The sequence below is a fragment of the Nerophis lumbriciformis genome, linkage group LG30, assembly GCF_033978685.3.
Source record: "Nerophis lumbriciformis linkage group LG30, RoL_Nlum_v2.1, whole genome shotgun sequence".
In the NCBI taxonomy this organism is placed as follows: Eukaryota; Metazoa; Chordata; class Actinopteri; order Syngnathiformes; family Syngnathidae; genus Nerophis; species Nerophis lumbriciformis.
Window position 1 is genome coordinate 5091446 of NC_084577.2, and position 20012 is coordinate 5111457.

The window sequence follows — 20012 nt, forward strand, 5'->3', positions numbered from 1 at the left end:
CTGCCTTCATAGGGCAATTAATAATATATAAATATATACACAATTACTTATTAATTATATATATTTTTTAGGTTCACAGTAAAAAAAAAAAGAAAAAAGATTCCAGTAAAAAAACGTTTGTGTTTTTTACAGCATAAGAATGGAAAAACATAACCACTGTTTTTACTGTAAAATCTACGGTTGTTTTTATGGTGTATTACTGTAAATGGAAAAACGATACCAGTTTTGTTTTTAATTACAGTAAAATGTTTGGGACTTAGCAAACTTTTTTTTTTTACAGTCAAAATAATAATAACTTGCACGAGTCATGAGTCAAGCCGATATTGAAGTACTTATTTAATTACTTTTTTTTTTTTTTTAAGTTTTGGAATGTAATATTAGATATTAGATAAAGTATCATTTATTTTTGTCTGTCAAAATGTAAGTTGAATACATTTAGTAAAAAAAGACGCATATCAAATCCAGGGCCACAAAAAATAAAGTGGCGAGTCATATCTGGCGCCCGGGACACGAGTTTGACACCTGTGTTCTCGGGGGTCGGCCAGAATGATCCAAATGTCGATACCAAAGGTGATATCACTACAGTATCCAGACGATACTGGTGTGATCATCTCGATGTGTCAGTCGGGTTTATTTTCATGAATAAGTGTGTTTTCTGTGTTCATATTTTTACATTGTCATATTTATACATTTATGTAATGTACACTAACTTAGCACAGATATTAAAACCACGACAAACAATTATTTCTTAAAATCACCAAATTATTTAATAGTCTAGAACAGTGGTTCTCAAACCTTTTTAACCAAGTACCACCTCAGATAACCTTTGGCTCACCAAGTACCACCATAATGACCAACAGTAAAATACAGTAGCGTAGTAGGCCAAAGTATTTATTAAAACAAAGCAGATATTTTATTTAACAAGTATATTTAATTTAATTATTAATTAATTATATTTAATTTTATTTTTGCCACTGTAACATCACACACAGTTTGAACAGTAACACCGTGTTGAATATAGGAAAATAAAACATGGTACTTTAATCAAGTGATTTTGGTGTACCACTAAATGAGGGCCGCGTACCACAGTTTGAGAATTACTGATCTAGAACTTTCCAAACTTTTTTCCACCAATTGCCACGTACTGAAAATGGAAGTAAGTCGAGGGCCACTTTGATACATTTTGTACATTAAATATGCTAAAAACAATGCAACGTACATCAGTATATGCTAAACCAGTGATTCTAAAAATGTCTGTGGTATAGTGGTACGCCGGCCTCCTCTAGTGGTACGGTAAATAATCACCCTGATTTAATATTCAAACACAGTGCCACAGTTCAAACTGTGTTTAAAGGGGAACATTATCACAATTTCAGAATTGTTAAAACCATTAAAAATCAGTTCCCAGTGGCTTATTATATTTTTCGAAGTTTTTTTTCAAAATTTTACCCATCACGCAATATCCCTAAAAAAAGCTTCAAAGTGCCTGATTTTAACCATCGTTATATACACCCGTCCATTTTCCTGTGACGTCACATAGTGAAGCCAACACAAACAAACATGGCGGAAAGAACAGCAAGCTACAGCGACATTAGCTCGGATTCAGACTCGGATTTCAGCGGCTTAAGCGATTCAACGGATTACGAATGTATTGAAACGGATGGTTGTAGTGTGGAGGCAGGTAGCGAAAATGAAATTGAAGAAAAATCTGAAGCTATTGAGCCATATCGGTTTGAACCGTATGCAAGCGAAACCGACGAAAACGACACAACAGCCAGCGACACGGGAGAAAGCGAGGACGAATTCGGCGATCGCCTTCTAACCAACGATTGGTATGTGTTTGTTTGGCATTAAAGGAAACTAACAACTATGAACTAGGTTTACAGCATATGAAATACATTTGGCAACAACATGCACTTTGAGAGTGCAGACAGCCCAGTTTTCATCAATTAATATATTCTGTAGACATACCCTCATCTGCGCTCTTTTCCTGAAAGCTGATCTGTACAGTTTTGGAGTTGATGTCAGCAGGCCAGGGAAGCTAGGGTCAATAGGGGGTTTAGCTCGCTCGTCTGCGGGAACAAACTGCCGCCATTGCTTGCCGTGCTACCGAGGTCCTTTGTCCCTGAATTGCTCACACACTGCGGCAGATTCAATGGAGGTCTGGCGGCAGAGTTCTTTGACTTTATCGTTGGAAATGCATCTGCTTTGAGTGTCGCAAGATATCCACACATTCTTGCCATCTCTGTCGTAGCATAGCTTTCGTCGGTAAAGTGTGCGGAACAAACGTCCAATTTCTTGCCACTTTCGCATCTTTGGGCCACTGGTGCAACTTGAATCCGTCCCTGTTCGTGTTGTTACACCCTCCGACAACACACCAACGAGGCATGATGTCTCCAAGGTACGGAAAACAGTCGAAAAAACGGAAAATAACAGAGCTGATTTGACTCGGTGTTTGAGAAAATGGCGGATTGCTTCCCGATGTGACGCCACGTTGTGACGTCATCGCTCCGAGAGCGAATATTAGAAAGGCGTTTAATTCGCCAAAATTCACCCATTTAGAGTTCGGAAATCGGTTAAAAAAATATATGGTCTTTTTTCTGCAACATCAAGGTATATATTGACGCTTACATAGGTCTGGTGATAATGTTCCCCTTTAACATTACAGCGGCCAAAATTTTAAATATACTTTTTATATAAGACATCTGCCTTGTGTTTAATGAATAATTCGGCCTAATATGCTACTGTAGCCCATGTTTACTCACAAATTATTTGAGCGGGCTTTGGGTTCTTTCAAGTGTGTACTCACGTACTAAATAGTTTCAATCTAAAGCTATTTTTATTCATTTGGGTCACAGGGCTCTACCTTTTAAACTATGACACAGTAGAAGCATTTAAGTCCCATCTTAAAACTCATTTGTATACTCTAGCCTTTAAATAGCCCCCCTGTTAGACCAGTTGATCTGCCGTTTCTTTTCTTTTCTCCTCTGCTCCCCTTTTCCTTGTGGAGGGGGGGGGGGGGGGGGGGGGGGGCACAGGTCCGGTGGCCATGGATGAAGTGCTGGCTGTCCAGAGTCGGGACCCGGGGTGGACCGCTCGCCTGTGCATCGGCTGGGAACATCTCTGCGCTGCTGACCCGTCTCTGCTCGGGATGGTGTCCTGCTGGCCTCACTATGGACTGGACTCTTACTATTATGTTGGATCCACTATGGACTGGACTCTCACAATATTATGTCAGACCCACTCGACATCCATTGCTTTCGGTCTCCCCTAGAGGGGGGGGGGGGGGGGGGGGGTTACCCACATATGCGGTCCTCTCCAAGGTTTCTCATAGTCATTCACATCGACGTCCCACTGGGGTGAGTTTTTCCTTGCCTTTATGTGGGCTTTGTACCGAGGATGTCGTTGTGGCTTGTGCAGCCCTTTGAGACACTTGTGATTTAGGGCTATATAAATAAACATTGATTGATTGATTGACACAATAGCTTAAAATCTACCAGATATAAAAGACCTGAATTCGAGCGTCACGCTTGTACCGTCTCTTTCCACACCAGGTCTCACGTCCCCTTCAAGGACCGGAAAATAATCGGATAAAAACACTTCTCCACAAATACTATATTGTATATCAAACAAATGTGTATTTCACATTTTTTTACCTTGTAACCTTTAACCATTTTTACAGAATTATCTATTTTTTTATGAATCAATAAATTAAATTAAATGAATTATCTTTTTAACTTTTACATAAATGGTAAATGGGTTATACTTGTATAGCGCTTTTCTACCTAATAAATACTTAATTTAGAGTTATTTGGACACTAGGGGAATATATTTTAAGTAACACAGACTTAATTTAGAGTTATTTGGACACTAGGGGAACATATTTTAAGTAAAAAATACTTAATTTAGAGTTATTTGGACGCTAGGGGAACATATTTTAAGTAAATACTTTTTTAAAAATCGGGAGGGTTGGCAAGTATGTAATAAGGCCATGCAGAATAATCCATTAATAAGTACTTAATAATGACTAATTAAGAGTCAATGTGTTACTAATTTGCATGTTAATAAGCAACTAATTATTTGGTGATTACGTGTTCCCCATACCAAAGTGTTACCAAAATATCTTAACTTGTGTGTTGTGTGTGATAAAGCAACAAGTTGTTAGTGTTTTATCTAATATATCTTAGTAATAAATTATTCTTAATTTTCAAAAAATATTTAGTGCCAATAAAAAGTAGCTGTGTGCCAAAAACGGGCCACGGGCCGCACTTTGGACACATCTGAAGTAAAAAGTCTTGGCATTAGTAGTGATGGGTCCGGCAACACCGATGCATCGGCGCATGCGTCGAGCTCATACAGCATATTCCTGTGTCGGTGTGTGTACCGCTTTTAGAAAGTCACGTGACCGATCATGAGCTGTTTCGGTCATGTGACCGATACGCGAACTGTGTCGCACTAACGCCTCCTCTGTGCCCTGTGAGCGGGTCTTTTCTACAGCCGGAGAAATAATAACTAAGAAGAGAAATCGTATAAAATTTAATACGTTGGAAAAACTGTTTTTTTAATAAAAATGTGTAAAAAAAAAAAAAAATCCCATCCTCATTCACAACACGTTCTCTTAGATTTCCATGTTATGATACATGTTCCCATTATTTATTGACTGTATCTAAAAAAGATAAAAATACATTTTTATTTTAATGAAGATATGAAATAATCCTAAATGAAATACAATGACTTGGTTTATATTATTGTATATACTAGGTCAGGGGTCACCAACGCGGTGCCCGCAGGTACCAGGTCGCCCGTAAGGACCAGATGAGTAGCCCGCTGGCCTGTTCTAAAAATAGCTCAAATAGCAGCACTTACCAGTGAGCTGCCTCTATTTTGTTTTATTTTATTTATTTACTAGCAAGCTGGTCTCGCTTTGCTCGACATTTTTAATTCTAAGAGAGACAAAACTCAAATAGAATTTGAAAATCCAAGAAAATATTTTAAAGACTTGGTCTTCACTTGTTTAAATAAATTCATTAATTTTTTTTACTTTGCTTCTTATAAATTTCAGAAAGACAATTTTAGAGAAAAAATACAACCTTAAAAATTATTTTAGGATTTTTAAACACATATACCTTTTAAATTACTTCCTCTTCTTTCCTGACAATTTAAATCAATGTTCAAGTAAATTAAATGTTTTATTGTAAAGAATAATAAATACATTTTAATTTAATTCTTAATTTTAGCTTCTGTTTTTTCGACAAAGAATATTTGTGAAATATTTCTTCAAACTTATTATGATTAAAATTTAAAAAAAATCTAGAAAATCTGTAGAATCAAATTTAAATCTTATTTCAAAGTCTTTTGAATTTCTTTTAAAATTTTTGTTCTGGAAAATCTAGAAGAAATAATGATTTGTATTTGTTAGAAATATAGCTTGGTCCAATTTGTTATATATTCTAACAAAGTGCAGATTGGATATTAACCTATTTAAAACATGTCATCAAAATTCTAAAATTAATCTTAATCAGGAAAAATAACTAATGATGTACCATAAATTATTTTTTTAATTGTTTCAAAAAGATTCAAATTAGTTAGTTTTTCTCTTCTTTTTTTCGGTTGAATTTTGAATTTTAAAGTAATTCATGATTTGTTAAAAAATGTTAGTGGCTAGCTAGTTAAAATGGGATATTGTGATTTCACAAGACTGTCTTAGAAGTGATCATTTGAAAATGTTCAATTTGAAAAATGTGCACTTAGAGAAAATATAAAAATAAAGTGTTGCATATTGATATTTATCTGTTTCTATGTATATTTATTGTGAGAAATCATTAAGATGATCAGTGTTTCCACAAAGATAAATATCATTAATTATTAATAATAACATAGAGTTAAAGGTAAATTGAGCAAATTGGCTATTTCTGGCAATTTATTTAAGTGTGTATCAAACTGGTAGCCCTTCGCATTAATCAGTACCCAAGAAGTAGCTCTTGGTTTCGAAAAGGTTGGTGACCCCTGTACGAGGTCATAAAATCAGTGTTAGTTGAGATCGGCCCATAGGTTGCCTGTAGGGATTTTTAATGTCCAGCAGATGTCAGTATTTAGTGACACAGTATCGACACAGTATCAATACTAGGGATGATACTCGAAACCGGTTTTCCCGGTTGTTCGATAAGAAAAGAACCGAGTCCTCGGACTCGAATCCCTTTTTGAGAACCGGTACCCGTTATCGAGACCACTACAGTAAAGAAAAAGAGTTGGTTCTTTTGTTCGAATCCCTGGGAACGAATCCCGTCCCGACCAGAAATGCCCCTTGTGACATCACAAGAAATGACGTCACGTAGCTCAGTCATTAGGCGCAGATAGGGAAATCAGGAAAAACAATGGACCGGAAAAAAGCGCTCCAAGGTGTAATAAAGTTCAAAACAAGAGGTATAATCCAATGAATAACTTTACTGAGAGATTTGAGCAGGGTACAAACACATGACGAACACTTTTACGACCAACCGGAAACATAGCAACCAGTCTAGCAACGCACCTCCTTTACGGCAGCTGTCGCAACATTCTTAAAGCAACCGCAGCACATACATATATATATACACAACATATAGGACATGATCTCCCTTTTTTAACTTTTGTTTTTCCTTCCTTGTAAACAAAACAAAATCACACTGTATATGTGTTGTCTGTCTAATAATAAATAATGCAGACGAGGCGTTTTGGCTGAGTTCTTGACGTTTACTTTCACAGCGTGCTCATAACCTCATTCTTAGCTGCCGGCGTGACGACATGCAACAACACTTTCCGGGGCTACCGCGCATACTCGTCACTCCCGTTGCATGCTGGGTAGTGTAGTTGTTATATTCCCTAGCTCATAACATCACATCTTTCCCCCTATAAAGAAATAATGTTAACTCATTAAAGTGTATTTCTTTTTTTAGCTTTAACTTTTCATTTTTTTGCATTGTAACCACATTTGCAAACAACTTTTCTCTTCATAGAATTTTCTTTCAATAAAGAAATAAAGTGCAAAAATGTCAAAGCATCATAACAAACAGTTATGTCAAACAGCAGCAGAAGTGCACTTTTTGGAGCGCTGTATTATTTTCAGTTTTGTGCCCAAGGGACTAATTTTATTTAAAGGCCTACTGAAACCCACTACTACTGACCACGCAGTCTGATAGTTTATATATCAATGATGAAATCTTAACATTGCAACACATGCCAATACGGCCGGGTTAGCTTACTAAAGTGCAATTTTAAATTTTGCGCCGAAATATCCTGCTGAAAACGTTTTGGTATAATGACACCTGCGCGTGACGTCACGGATTGTAGAGGACATTTTGGGATAGCATGGTGGCCAGCTATTAAGTCGTCTGTTTTCATCGCAAAATTCCACAGTATTCTGGACATCTGTGTTGGTGAATCTTTTGCAATTTGTTCAATGAACAATGGAGACAGCAAAGAAGAAAGCTGTAGGTGGGAAGCGGTGTATTGCGGCAGGTGTTGTGCCGCATAACGCACCCCCGCCGTAGAATGCACCCCCTGACTGCTGTTCCGGATAACACAGCCGGTGTTTCATTGTTTACATTCCCGAAAGATGACAGTCAAGCTTTACCATTGGCCTGTGGAGAACTGGGACAACAGAGACTCTTACCAGGAGGACTTTGAGTTGGATACGCAGACGCGGTACCGTGAGTACGCATGCAGCTGCGACTTCCAAACATTTGATCGCTTGCCCGTACGTGCGTGCCGCTATCTGCATGTCACGTACGTAACTTTGGGGACTTTGGGGAAATATATGTGCTGTATGAACTTTGGGGAGGTGAACGGTACTTTGGGCTGTGGGATTGAGTGTGTTGTGCAGGTGTTTAAATTGTATTGGCGGTTATATGGACGGGACAAAGGAGGTGTTTGTTATGCGGGATTAATTTGTGGCATATTAAATATAAGCCTGGTTGTGTTGTGGCTAATAGAGTATATATATGTCTTGTGTTTATTTACTGTTTTAGTCATTCCCAGCTGAATATCAGGTCCCAGCCGCCTCGCACAGCATCTTCCCTATCTGAATCGCTCCCACTGCCCTCTAGTCCTTCACTCTCACTTTCCTCATCCACGAATCTTTCATCCTCGCTCAAATTAATGGGGAAATCGTCACTTTCTCGGTCCGAATCGCTCTCGCTGCTGGTGGCCATGATTGTAAACAATGTGCAGATGTGAGGAGCTCCACAACCGGTGACGTCACGCGCATATTGTCTGCGACTTCCTTTTTTATCAGCGACCAAAAGTTGCAAACTTTATCGTCGATGTTCTCTACTAAATCCTTTCAGCAAAAATATGGCAATATCGCGAAATGTTCAAGTATGACACATAGAATGGACCTGCTGTCCCCGTTTAAATAAGAAAATCGCATTTCAGTAGGCCTTTAACACTATCTTGTTATTTATACACCTATAGTGATCACAGAGACAGGTTGTTTTTGTGTTACTGTATATATTTGTTTTTCTGAAAAATCCCACTTAATATACTTTGGGCAACAACAGTCAATATTTATTTATTTTATTTTATTTTTTTAGGGAGGTAACAGTCAAAATGTATTTATTTATTAGATTTTATTTTTTTCTTATATAATAAAAGTTTTGTTAAACCAAATATTGTGTTTTTTTTTCCATATACAACAACCTATCTGGACTCGATAAGAGTCCAGATAGTCAGGAGTTTTTGTGTAAAAGTAGACAGTTTTATGTCGTCCACAGCTCCTTTACCACATGGGGTCCCCCAGGGCTCAATCCTTGCCCCAATTTTATTTGCGCTTTACCTTCTCCCCCTTGGTTCTATTTTTAGGAAGTACAGTATTGCATTTCATTTTTATGCCGATGATTGCCAGATTTATTTTCCCATGGCACAAAATAACACGGTTCAAAGTCTTATTGACTGCCTGCATGACATCAAAGTCTGGCTTTCAGCTAACTTCCTGAGCCTAAATGAAGACAAAACAGAAGTTATGTTGTTCGGTCCAAGTCGCTCTCCCTCCCCCAACGTTGACCTCGGCACTCTGACCCCGTATCTCAGCGACTCTGTCACAAACCTGGGGGTAAAGTTTGACTCAGATTTTAAATTCGAAAAACAAATCAGCAGCGTCGTTCAAAAAAGCTTTTATCAATTACGCCAAATAGCGAAAGTGAAACCGCTTCTATCAAGACATGATCTTGAGAAATTAATCCACGCTTTTATCTCGACTCGTCTTGATTACTGTAATGCCCTGTATGTTGGCATTAGCCAGGCCTCCCTCGCCCGCCTGCAGCTCGTGCAGAACTCTGCTGCTCGTCTGCTAACACAGACCCGCAGACGTGAGCACATCACCCCTATTTTAGCGTCCCTTCACTGGCTCCCTGTGCGTTACCGAATACATTTTAAACTCCTTTTATTTGTTTTTAAATGTCTAAACAACCTCGCGCCAACCTATCTCTCCGACCTCCTTCAGCCTTACTGCCCCACCCGATCCTTAAGATCAGCCGATCAGCTGCTGTTGACGGTCCCTGACACAAGGCTGAAGCTTAGAGGTGACAGAGCTTTCGCCGTTGCTGCTCCCAAGCTCTGGAACGACCTACCCCTGAGTGTTAGACAAGCCTCCTCTCTTCCTGTTTTTAAATCTCTCTTAAAAACATACTTTTATTCCATGGCTTTTAACAGAGTGATATCCATCCTGCAATGGCGCCCCATAATACACCTGCTGTGATCCTGTTTTTATGTTTTTATTAATTCTATTTTAATTATTTATTTTTTATCATGTTCTGTTTGTGTTGTGTTGTGTTTGCTCGGTACTCGTTTTATCTTTTAACCTGCTCATTGTACAGCACTTTGGCTACCCCTGTGGTAAATTTTAAATGTGCTTTATAAATAAAGTTGATTTGATTTGATTTGATTTGATAAGAGAATCGATAAGGAATCGGTTCGATAAGAGGATTCGATAATAGGCTCGAACTCGATCATTTCTTATCAAACATCATCCCTAATCAATACAGTTTTGCAATGTGTCGAAACGCTTCATGACGCGTTATCAACCTATCACTAGGCATTAGTGTCAGGGATACTGGTCGTGTTTAGTTGATACTGGGGTTGACACCAACGTCTGCAGTCGGAAATACGCGCTACCCGCCGAACCAGACGATGGTGCTGTTTTGGTGAACAAACAATGTGTGTTTGTGTTTCCCCTTCAGGCTGCTCTGACAAGATGGAGCACCTGAACAACTCCACCCAGCTGAGCGCGCAGGTGTCGCAGAGCGGCGGCGGGAAGGCGTACCTGTACGTTCTAATCGTCATCTCCTTCTACGGGGTCTTCCTGTGCGGCATCATGCTGGGCTACTTCCACTCTAAGCGGAAGGAGCGGCGGAGGACCAACATCTTCACGCGCCTCGTGCACGAGGAGCAGCAGCGCGAGTGGGGCGAGCTCCCCAAGAAGCACAGTCTGGCCGGCCCCGCGGACGATGACGTCACGGCGACGGGGACGAGACCGCCGCGTTTGGCCCCGCCCTTCCGCGTGAACCACGTCGGCCACCTGCGTCACGAGGGCGGGCTGCCCTCTCCGCTGGCGTGCGCGCTGTGCACGGAGCAGAGCAGCGTCAGCTCGCTGTGCTCGTCCGCGGACACGCGCCTGGCCATCGAGGAGGAGGAGTCGGACAGCGGCACCGGGGAGGGACCGGAGGAGACGGCCCAGAAGGTGCCGTCGGAGATCAGCGGGGAGGACTCGGGATGAAAAACGGCAGGACGTGGTCAGATATTTTGTAAAGTATATACATTAGGGCGTGTGGTTACCACAAACACTGCTACATAACTACAATAGGCCGCTATTGATATCACGTACACAAGCCAAAGGATGCGGCGGCCATTTTGTAAAAAACAAACAAAACGAAAGCTACGGACACCCTCTTTGAGTGGTGAAAAAGTGTAATATTATTGGTATCAACATTTCCGTATTTTCACACTTATTCTCTATTGTAAAGTGTTACTAGTTCCACATTTCTCAACCAATTTAAAGTCAAATTGCTCCTTGATAATGTTAGCATACTTGCCAACCCTCCCGATTTTTCTGCCCCTCCCGAAAATCTCCCGGGGCAACCATTCTCCCGACAACAATATTCGGGGCGTGCCTGAACTGCCTTTAGCATCCTCTCACCTGAAAGACTACCGTATTTTCCGCACTATAAGGCGCACCGGATTATTAGCCGCACCTTCAATGAATGGCATATTTCATAACTTTGTCCACCAATAAGCCGCCCCGGACTATAAGCCGCGCCTACGCTGCGCTATAGGGAATGTCAAAAAAACAGTCAGATAGGTCAGTCAAACTTTAATAATATATTAAAAACCAGCGTTCTAACAACTCTGTTCACTCCCAAAATGTACGCAAATGTGCAATCACAAACATAGTAAAATTCAAAATAGTGCAGAGCAATAGCAACATAATGTTGCTCGAACGTTAATGTCACAACACACAAAATAAACATAGCGCTCACTTTCTGAAGTTATTCTTCATTCGTAAATCCTTCGTCTTCGGTGTCCGAAGTGAAAAGTTGGGCAAATTTACGATCCACTGGCAGATGTTGGCGTCGTCTGGCGCTGCCTCCTCGTCTTAGTGAAGGTGTGTTCGCCTTCTGTCATCCATTGTTCCCACGCAGTTAGCAGTCTAGCTTCGAATGCCCTGTTGACACCAATATCTAGCGGCTGGAGGTCTTTTGTCAATCCACCCGGAATGACGGCGAGTATTGAATTAAGCGCGTAAGCGTGTCTCTCAATGTGCTGTTATGAGCTAGCAAATATAACAACTACACTACCCAGCATGCAACGATAGTTACGAGCATGCGCGGTAGCCCTGAGAAGCGTTGTATGCTGGGAGTTAGAATGTGGTTATGAGCACGCTGTGAGTAAACGTTGAGAACTCAGTTAACACGCCTCGTCTGCATTATTTATAATTAGACAGACAACACACTTAATAGGAGCCATTTTGGGGTCTTTACATAAACACACAAATGGAAATGAAACGTCACATATCCCAGCATGCACCGCGCGCTTCTTCTACGGGGAAAAAAGATGGCGGCTGTTTACCGTAGTTGCGAGACCTAAACTTTATGAAAATGAATCTTAATATTTATCCATATATAAAGCGCACCGGGTTATAAGGCGCACTGTCAGCTTTTGAGAAAATTTGTGGTTTTTAGGTGCGCCTTATAGTGCGGAAAATACGGTATTATATATGCAGTGTTGGGTTAGTTACTGAAAACCAGTAACTAGTTACAGTTACTAGTTACTTTATTTCAAAAGTAACTCAGTTACTTACACCAAAAAGTAATGTGTTACTGTGAAAAGTAACTATTTAGTTACTTTTTTTTTTTAAAGCTCCCATTAATACCCTTTTAGCCTTCATTTCAGTACTGTTACTGCACTGTTGAATAATACAATGTGTTGATCAACTTGACATGCATTTGCATCACTGAACTCTGTCTGCTAAGCAATGTGGTCTACATACAACATACAAAGACAATGATATGTTTCAAAGGGACAATTTGTTTCAGGCCAGAACAAATTGACAAAACTATTTTAAATAGCTGCAACATAACATACATAAGTAACAAACAGCATAATAACAACATAGCTGTAAACCTGGCTTCACCTAAGGAAGGCACACGTGACATACACAAAGCCTAACCCGGCAGATTTGAATGGTTATTTTTGGCAGTAGACGGGATCTTTGATCGAAGACACAACTTACATTTAACTAAAATGTTATTTTCTTTGTGCTCGACAAAAGAAAAGAAGTGAGAATATCTCATACTTGCCAACCCTCCCGAATTTCAGTGCCTCTCCCCGGGACAACCATTCTCCCAAATTTCTCCCGATTTCCAGCCGGACTTAAGGCACGCCCCCTCCAGGTCCGTGCGGACCTGAGTGAGGACAGCCTGTCGTCACGTCAACTTGGCCAACCAAAAAGTAACCACAGAACATAGTGTTCTGTGGTTACTTTTTGGTTAACCAACGTTTTACGTTGTATTGCGCACCCCCCTCCTCCCTTCCCCTCCCCAAACCTTCCCTCCCTCCCCACACCCAGACCCAGACACACACAGAGCGCGTCTCTCTTCTCCGGCTTGTGACAGAGGAAGAATCAGAAGGAGGACACTGCAGCGCTCCAAAAAAAACACACTCAGATCTTCTGTTTCTAGCCGATACTACATAAAAAATAACGTAAAATAACGCAGTAACGCATCATGTAGTAACGGTAACTGAGTTACTGAATATAAAAAACAATGCGTTAGATTACTAGTTACCGCCGAAACTAACGGCGTTACAAAGTACAAAGTAACGCGTTAGTCCCAACACTATATACAGTATGTCTCCGTTATCCACAGGTTTATCTATAACCCATAAAGTAGGCAGGCACGGAGCTATTTCTCAGCGTGTGTTTATTCCAGCCGGCACGTTAATACACTGACACACAACATCCGGATTCCTATCATGCATTGCTTCAAAACTACGGCAAGTAGTAACGTCCAAAAACGTAACAGAGACGAAGCAGAAGAACGAAGAAGAGACATGGCGACGACGAGTAAGAAAAAGAAGTACGCTTGTAAGTTCCAAAATGATTGGAAAAAATAATTGCAGTTCATCCAGGACAGCTCGAAGGGGAAGGGGTATGCTGCCTGCAAATTTTGTAGATCAGACTTCGCCATTGAACACGGTGGGCGAACGGATATACTCATTCATGAACGGATTATATATATATAAGAAATACTTGAAAATATATAACAGTCGTTATACCCCCCCCCCCCCCCCCCCACCTCAACACCCCCCCCCATCTCCCGAATTCGGAGGTCTCAAGGTTGTCAAGCATGAATATTATTCAATTCCTAGCTTGCTAACATTAGCGTGCAAGTTATTCCGGCCTTTTTTTTTTTGCACCTTAGAGTCAAATATTTAGGTATTTCACACTAATCTGACTCTCGCCAGATCCTTGTAGTTCGTTGAGCTCCACACAAGGATCTGGGCTCGAGGGCAATGCAAACTCCTTCAACATAGCAAAAAATAATGAACCAATCAGGATCGCCGGGCGGGATTTCATAGATGTGACATCATCATCGTCATCATCGGCGGTCACTCGAAGCGAGTTTGACGATCTTCCTGGTAGGGGGGTATCCCTTTATGGAGGATGCGTGTGCGCGACTTTATTTAACGTGGGGAGACTGGTGCACAGACAATCACCACACTATCCTTGACAGATCCGGCTCAGGGTCCAGTGGCATGGAGTCCAAGACGACTGGGGACCCTTTTCTGCTGCAGCCTTCATCCGCCATCCCAGCCGCTGTGACGCTCCATAGGGTTAGCAATCATCCTCCGCCTGTTCCACCGTTGAGGTCTTGGGTTGTTATTTCCCCATAACTGGGCCCACATAGATGTGGGGGTGCCTTCTTCCGCCATCGCAGTTGTTGTGGTAGTTCTTACATCTACCGTCTTCTGCCTGCTCCGCCGTTGAGGTCTTCACCGTATCCCTGGCTCGGGGGCAGTCAGGTACTAGGCTTTTGCCAAGGGCCACCTGGGGTAACAGTAGTAAAGGGGTTAACCTCCTAGTGCCCCAAGACCCCATAGAGGAGCCTCCACTGCCGGATGCACTTTAACGTCATGCCCAGGACATAGATGTGACGTAGCGCAGAAGCGACTGTTTGATTCAAACAACAATAGCGGCACACAGCGAGGAGTCGTGTGCTGACATGGATTCTGCTATTGCAACTGTTTTATCGAATATTAATTCTTTAAAAGATGAACACAGAACCTTTCGCTATGTCATTATCTAATATGTCGGCTGTTCTGTTTTGGATTTCCCAGCGTCGCTCTCATCAGCGTCACGGGTTGATTTCGATGTGAGTGGTTGAAGTAGCACGTCATTCAAGATAACAGAGTGGTTTATCCAATCACATACAATGACTTTTTTACAAGGCCCCGCCTTCTGAAATATATCTCCTATTGAGAAGTCCCAGATCCTTGTGTGGAGCTCAGCGAACTACAAGGATCTGGCGAGAGTCAGGTTAATTTCACACGTTTGTTTGCAACTTGCCCATTGTAACATTTTTCATAGCAAAAATATTTAACAAGAACAGCACCGGCTAGCTAATGTTACCATTAGTGGTTTAACACAACCAATTTTTGACAATTGTCTATATTTTTCACAATTACAAAATGTATTTAACAGAATGTTTTTACCCGCCCGAATTAAATGATTGGTGTTTACGGCGGTCATTCACCCCATCTCGTCAGCACACATACAAAACCAGTCCAAGAGAAGCAAAATGAAAAATCTAATATGTAATGCTTAAAAAAGTATTTAAATGAATACATTATAAAGAACATATAGATGTATTTGTAGTAAATTTTTTATGAGTTTTAAAGATAAATAAATATAGATATGTAATGAATTAGTCAGAAAAAGCAAATACAATTAATTAAAAAATCAAAATCTAATATTAGAAATATGTTAATATATTATACATAAATATTTAATAATGTTTACATTGCAAACAACATTAATTAATATTCAATTTTTTTTTTAATTTAATCCGATTTTTAAAAAAAGAAAAGAAAAATAATAATTGTGTAATATACACTTTTTTCCACACTATACTGTATTGTGGCCATATGATGAATAAAGTACAACCACTTTCACACATCAGGAACTGAGCAAATGCATCCGGAACTAACGCTAAAACAATGTAATAATGTTTATTGCTTGGTATAATAGTGATTTGCAAAAAATAGTATTTTGAAAAGAAGCTGATCCAGATAAGATTTGGCACAAGGGACAAGTGTAAGTATAAGTGTGAATAAAAACTGAAATTCCTATACATTTTTGACTATCGCAGAATAGTGATTTAATGGTATAATTTGTGTGTTAAGTAGACCTCAAATATGTCTATTTCTGGAATAGTGAACCGGAGAAGCAATGCAAAATGTTATATTAGTCATAATAGTCTAACATACAGAGAGAGTCTACTGTAGTTTTCCTGGAATATACTGTGTGTACGCAGTTGGTGACACCGTTATTTTGATTACAAAACACAAGAATGAAAGAAACTAAGTTTGCAGCACATGCCATACAGCATCCCTGCACTTTCCTCTACTGTGACAAACCTCACTGCTCTGGGCTGATGATGACTCATCCTGCAGGGCATCTCTGACTCAGAGGAAAGGGTTGCTGAACTGAAACGGACTTTGTCTTGTCTCTCTTTTAGACAACAGTGTTGAAATACACCTGGAAAACACTTGAATGATTATGAAAAGACCAGCCTGTCAGCTGTTGTAGCTTCTTCATATGCAATAATCTGAGATGTACATTTTGTAATGTGATAATAAAGATGCACACTGTACATTTTTGCATGCGTAGCCATATAAGGCTTAATTCAAGAAGGTAAAGAGACAACAATTACATGTTTATTTTAGAAAACCCTTATACTGGATTTTTTTTTATTGTAGTACACCGATCCACCAATTGGGGGTGGCCTTGTAATAAATTGTGTTATTTTTTAGAAGCTACCGGTAATCTTACCAACGCCATTCTGCCATGCAACAAAAAATAAATATCATTTCAATAATTCATTTTCTGGTTGATTATGTGCCGTTGGAGGTCAGGTCCGTGTGGCTATTTAAAGACTAATCAGAGTGCAGCATAACATGGCTAATTACAGTAATTACAATCAGTGATTCATTTAACTACCACTATGCTAGTTTGCTTCCAAACTACTGCCGAGGTACTTTTGAGCAAGACACTGAACCCACTGCCACTAGCTCGGTGTTATACGATGGGTAGCGACCAATAAAAAAGGCCACATTTAATAAATTCCTGGGTTAACAATGAAATGATGGGAGGAACATATTCACCGTAGTGAGCGAGAAGATCAGCAGTAAAATGTGAACCTTAAAGTGTCACTGTGACATTTGCACCAATATTCTTCATACGGGCCAATGGGGCAATGCTTGAATTGTAAAATGTTATTTTATTATTTGTTTCATGCTGGATAAGACACTGAGCATACCAGACGAAACACACTGGACATAAACTACACAAATATTCACAAAGGCACAACATGAAGTGGAGAGAGTGGAAATTGTAAAAAAAAAGTAAGGTAATCAACCCTCACTACAATAGACAGTTATTCCAAAGCTGTTTTATCCTTTATGTATGAGATTTAATGTAAAAAAAAAAAAAAAAAACTAGTGAAGTTGGCACGTTGTGTAATTGGTAAATAAAAACAGAACACAATGATTTGCAAATCCTTTTCAACTTATATTCAATTGAATAAACTGTAAAGACAAGATATTTAATGTTCAAACTGAGAAACTTAATTTTTTTTTTGCAAATAATCATTAACTTGCAAAAAAGTTGGCGCAGTGGAACTTTTACCACTGTGTTACATTGCCTTTCCTTTTAACAACGCTCAGTAAACATTTGTGGACTGAGGAGACCAAGTTTTGAAGCTTTTCAGGTGGAATTATTTCCCATTCTTGCTTGATGTACAGCTTAAGTTGTTCAACAGTCCAGGGTCTCCGTTGTGGTATTTTAGGCTTCATATTGCGCCACAGATTTTCAATGAGAGACAGGTCTGGACTACAGGCAGGCCAGTCTAGTACCTGCACTCTTAATATGAAGCCACGCTGTTGTAACACGTGGCTTGGCATTGTCTTGTTAAAATAAGCAGGGGCGTCCATGATAACCTTGCTTGGATGGCAACATATGTTGCTCCAAAACCTGTATGTACCTTTCAGCATTAATGGTGTCTTCACAGATGTGTAAGTTACCCATGCCTTGGGCACTAATACACCCCCATACCATCACAGATGCTGGATTTTGAACCTTGCGCCTATAACAATCCGGGACTGTTCTTTTCCTCTTTGTTCCAAAGGACGTTCACAGTTTACAAAAACAATTTAAAATGTGGACTCGTCAGACCACAGAACACCTTTCCACTTTGCATCAGTCCATCTTAGATGAGCTCGGGCCCAGCAAAACCGGCGGCGTTTCTGGGTGTTGTTGATAAATGGCTTTGGCTTTGCATAGTAGAGTTTTAACTTGCACTTACAGATGTAACGACAAACTGTAGTTACTGACAGTTGTTTTCTGAAGTGTTCCCAAGCCCGTGTGGTGATGTCCTTTACACACTGACGTCACTTTTTGATGCAGTACCAACTGAGGGATCGAAGGTCACGGGCATTCAATGTTGGTTTTCAGCCATGCCGCTTACGTGCAGTGATTTCTCCAGATTTTTTTTAACCTTTTGATAATATTACAGACCGTAGATGGTGAAATCCCTAAATTCCTTGCAATATCTGGTTGAGAAATGTTGTTCTTAAACAATTTGCTCACGCATTTTTTTTTACAAAGGGGTGACCCTCCCCCCATCCTTGTTTGTGAATGACTGAGCATTTCATGGAAACTGCTTTTATACTCAATCATGGCACCCACCTGTTCCCAATTATCCTGTTCACCTGTGGGATGCTCCAAATAAGTGTTTGATGAGCATTCCTCAACTTTCTCAGTCTTGTTTTCCACTTGTGCCAGCTTTTTTGAAACAATGTTGCAGGCATCAAATTCCAAATGAGCTAATATTTGCCAAAAATAACAAAGTTTTCCAGTTCGAACGTTAAGTATCTTGTCTTTGAAGTGTATTCCACTGAATACAGCTTGTAAAGGATGTGCAAATCAGTGTATTCTGTTTTTATTTACGATTTACACAAACGTGCCAACTTCACTGGTTTTAGGTTTTGTATAACGTCATGTATTATGTCAACCATTGATTGGCTGTTTTAAGTGGGGGTAAAAAACAAGATGGTTGACATACAGAGTAAGGAGTAGTTTGATTGTTAGCATTGGTACCTCGTTTTAAGGGTGTTTTTATATAAGAGCTGTCTCTTGGCTAATTGTTATGCTTTAAGTTGCAAACAAAAATTTGTGTTACAAGCATCCTCCCAATTAGTTGGCATAGCCAATGCCACAGTGAACTTCGTGAAAACCTTTCTTCTTCGCTAGCATTAGCTTATAGCTAGAGCGCGCCATAACTTAGTTTTTCCAAGCATGGGAAGGAAGAAAGTGAGTGTGAAAGACAGTGCTGACAAGAAGAAGTGCATAATATTCATTGATCTGAAGAAAGAAATCACTTTAAAATATTAATATTTTTAATAATTATATTTAATATTAAAAGAGTGTGTGGTCGACATGGCGAAGCGATACGAGTGTATCACTGTTTGTCTGCACCATACTGAAGCAGCCAAAGATGTTTAAATGAATATCTAAAAGGTGGACATTTATCCATGCAAATATGGAAAAGCTGGTGATGATGTGTTTGAAAGAGAAGCAGCTGGAAGGAGATATAGTAAAATTCTAATCTCCAATACTGTACATTATCATTACATCGCTTCATAAAACTACTGTAGTTATTAGTACTAGCTTCTTCTTAATTGGTCTGGTTACTACAGTGACGTGCAGTCAGGGGAGGCAGGTGAGGCGGTGCCTCACGTGCCATCATGGAAAGAAAAAAAATGTAAAAAGAAAAAAAATTAATTAAATTGTTATATGTATCCAGTGATTATACGATAAAGTTATTTTCCATTTAACTTCACCAGTTTTAGATTATTTTTATTCAAAATCGCTGAATTTTCACATTTGCCGTTCAAATACTGAGAAGAGACTTGCGGTGATCAGCAGCCAGTTGAGCCTCACCATGGATTGCACAATGACTCGGCTAACTGCTGGCCTGCTGTGCAGTGAGACCGTATTGCTATGTGAATTATATTATACATTTCCATAGTTTAGTTAGCTGAGGTATGTAATGTACAGTGTATTTTGTCAACAACTGTATGTGTGTAACGTATTTCTTGTGCTGAGCAATAATAAAACGGCTGCGAAGACGCACTGGCTGAGGCTCGCAGTAATCCCGCCTCATGGTGGTAGAGGGCGCTAGTGATCCCAGGGAACATTTTTGCGA

The 20012-nt window shown here is 39.9% G+C and overlaps 1 protein-coding gene and 1 long non-coding RNA gene across 5 annotated transcripts in view; one reads left to right on the top strand and one right to left on the bottom strand.

The window, feature by feature from the left end:
• LOC133572596 (uncharacterized) overlaps nucleotides 1-10440 on the bottom strand; it is a 43301-nt gene extending 32861 nt beyond the window's left edge. Inside the window, exon 1 of the long non-coding RNA XR_009810552.2 lies at nucleotides 10295-10440. This is a non-coding gene — a long non-coding RNA (uncharacterized lncRNA). The remainder of the gene's footprint in view (nucleotides 1-10294) is intronic.
• kcne4 (potassium voltage-gated channel, Isk-related family, member 4) overlaps nucleotides 9903-20012 on the top strand; it is an 84275-nt gene continuing 74165 nt past the window's right edge. For 2 of the 4 annotated variants that reach the window (XR_012048615.1, XR_012048613.1), the window contains exon 1: nucleotides 9903-10763. Coding sequence is in view for 1 of the 4 variants with exons in the window: in XM_072911959.1 (XP_072768060.1) it covers nucleotides 10187-10747 (561 nt within the window). In the remaining 3 variants the exon portion in view is untranslated. Of the gene's footprint in view, nucleotides 10764-14261; nucleotides 17243-20012 lie in introns of those variants that run through there. The other 2 variants (XR_012048614.1, XM_072911959.1) reach the window with 2 other exon arrangements.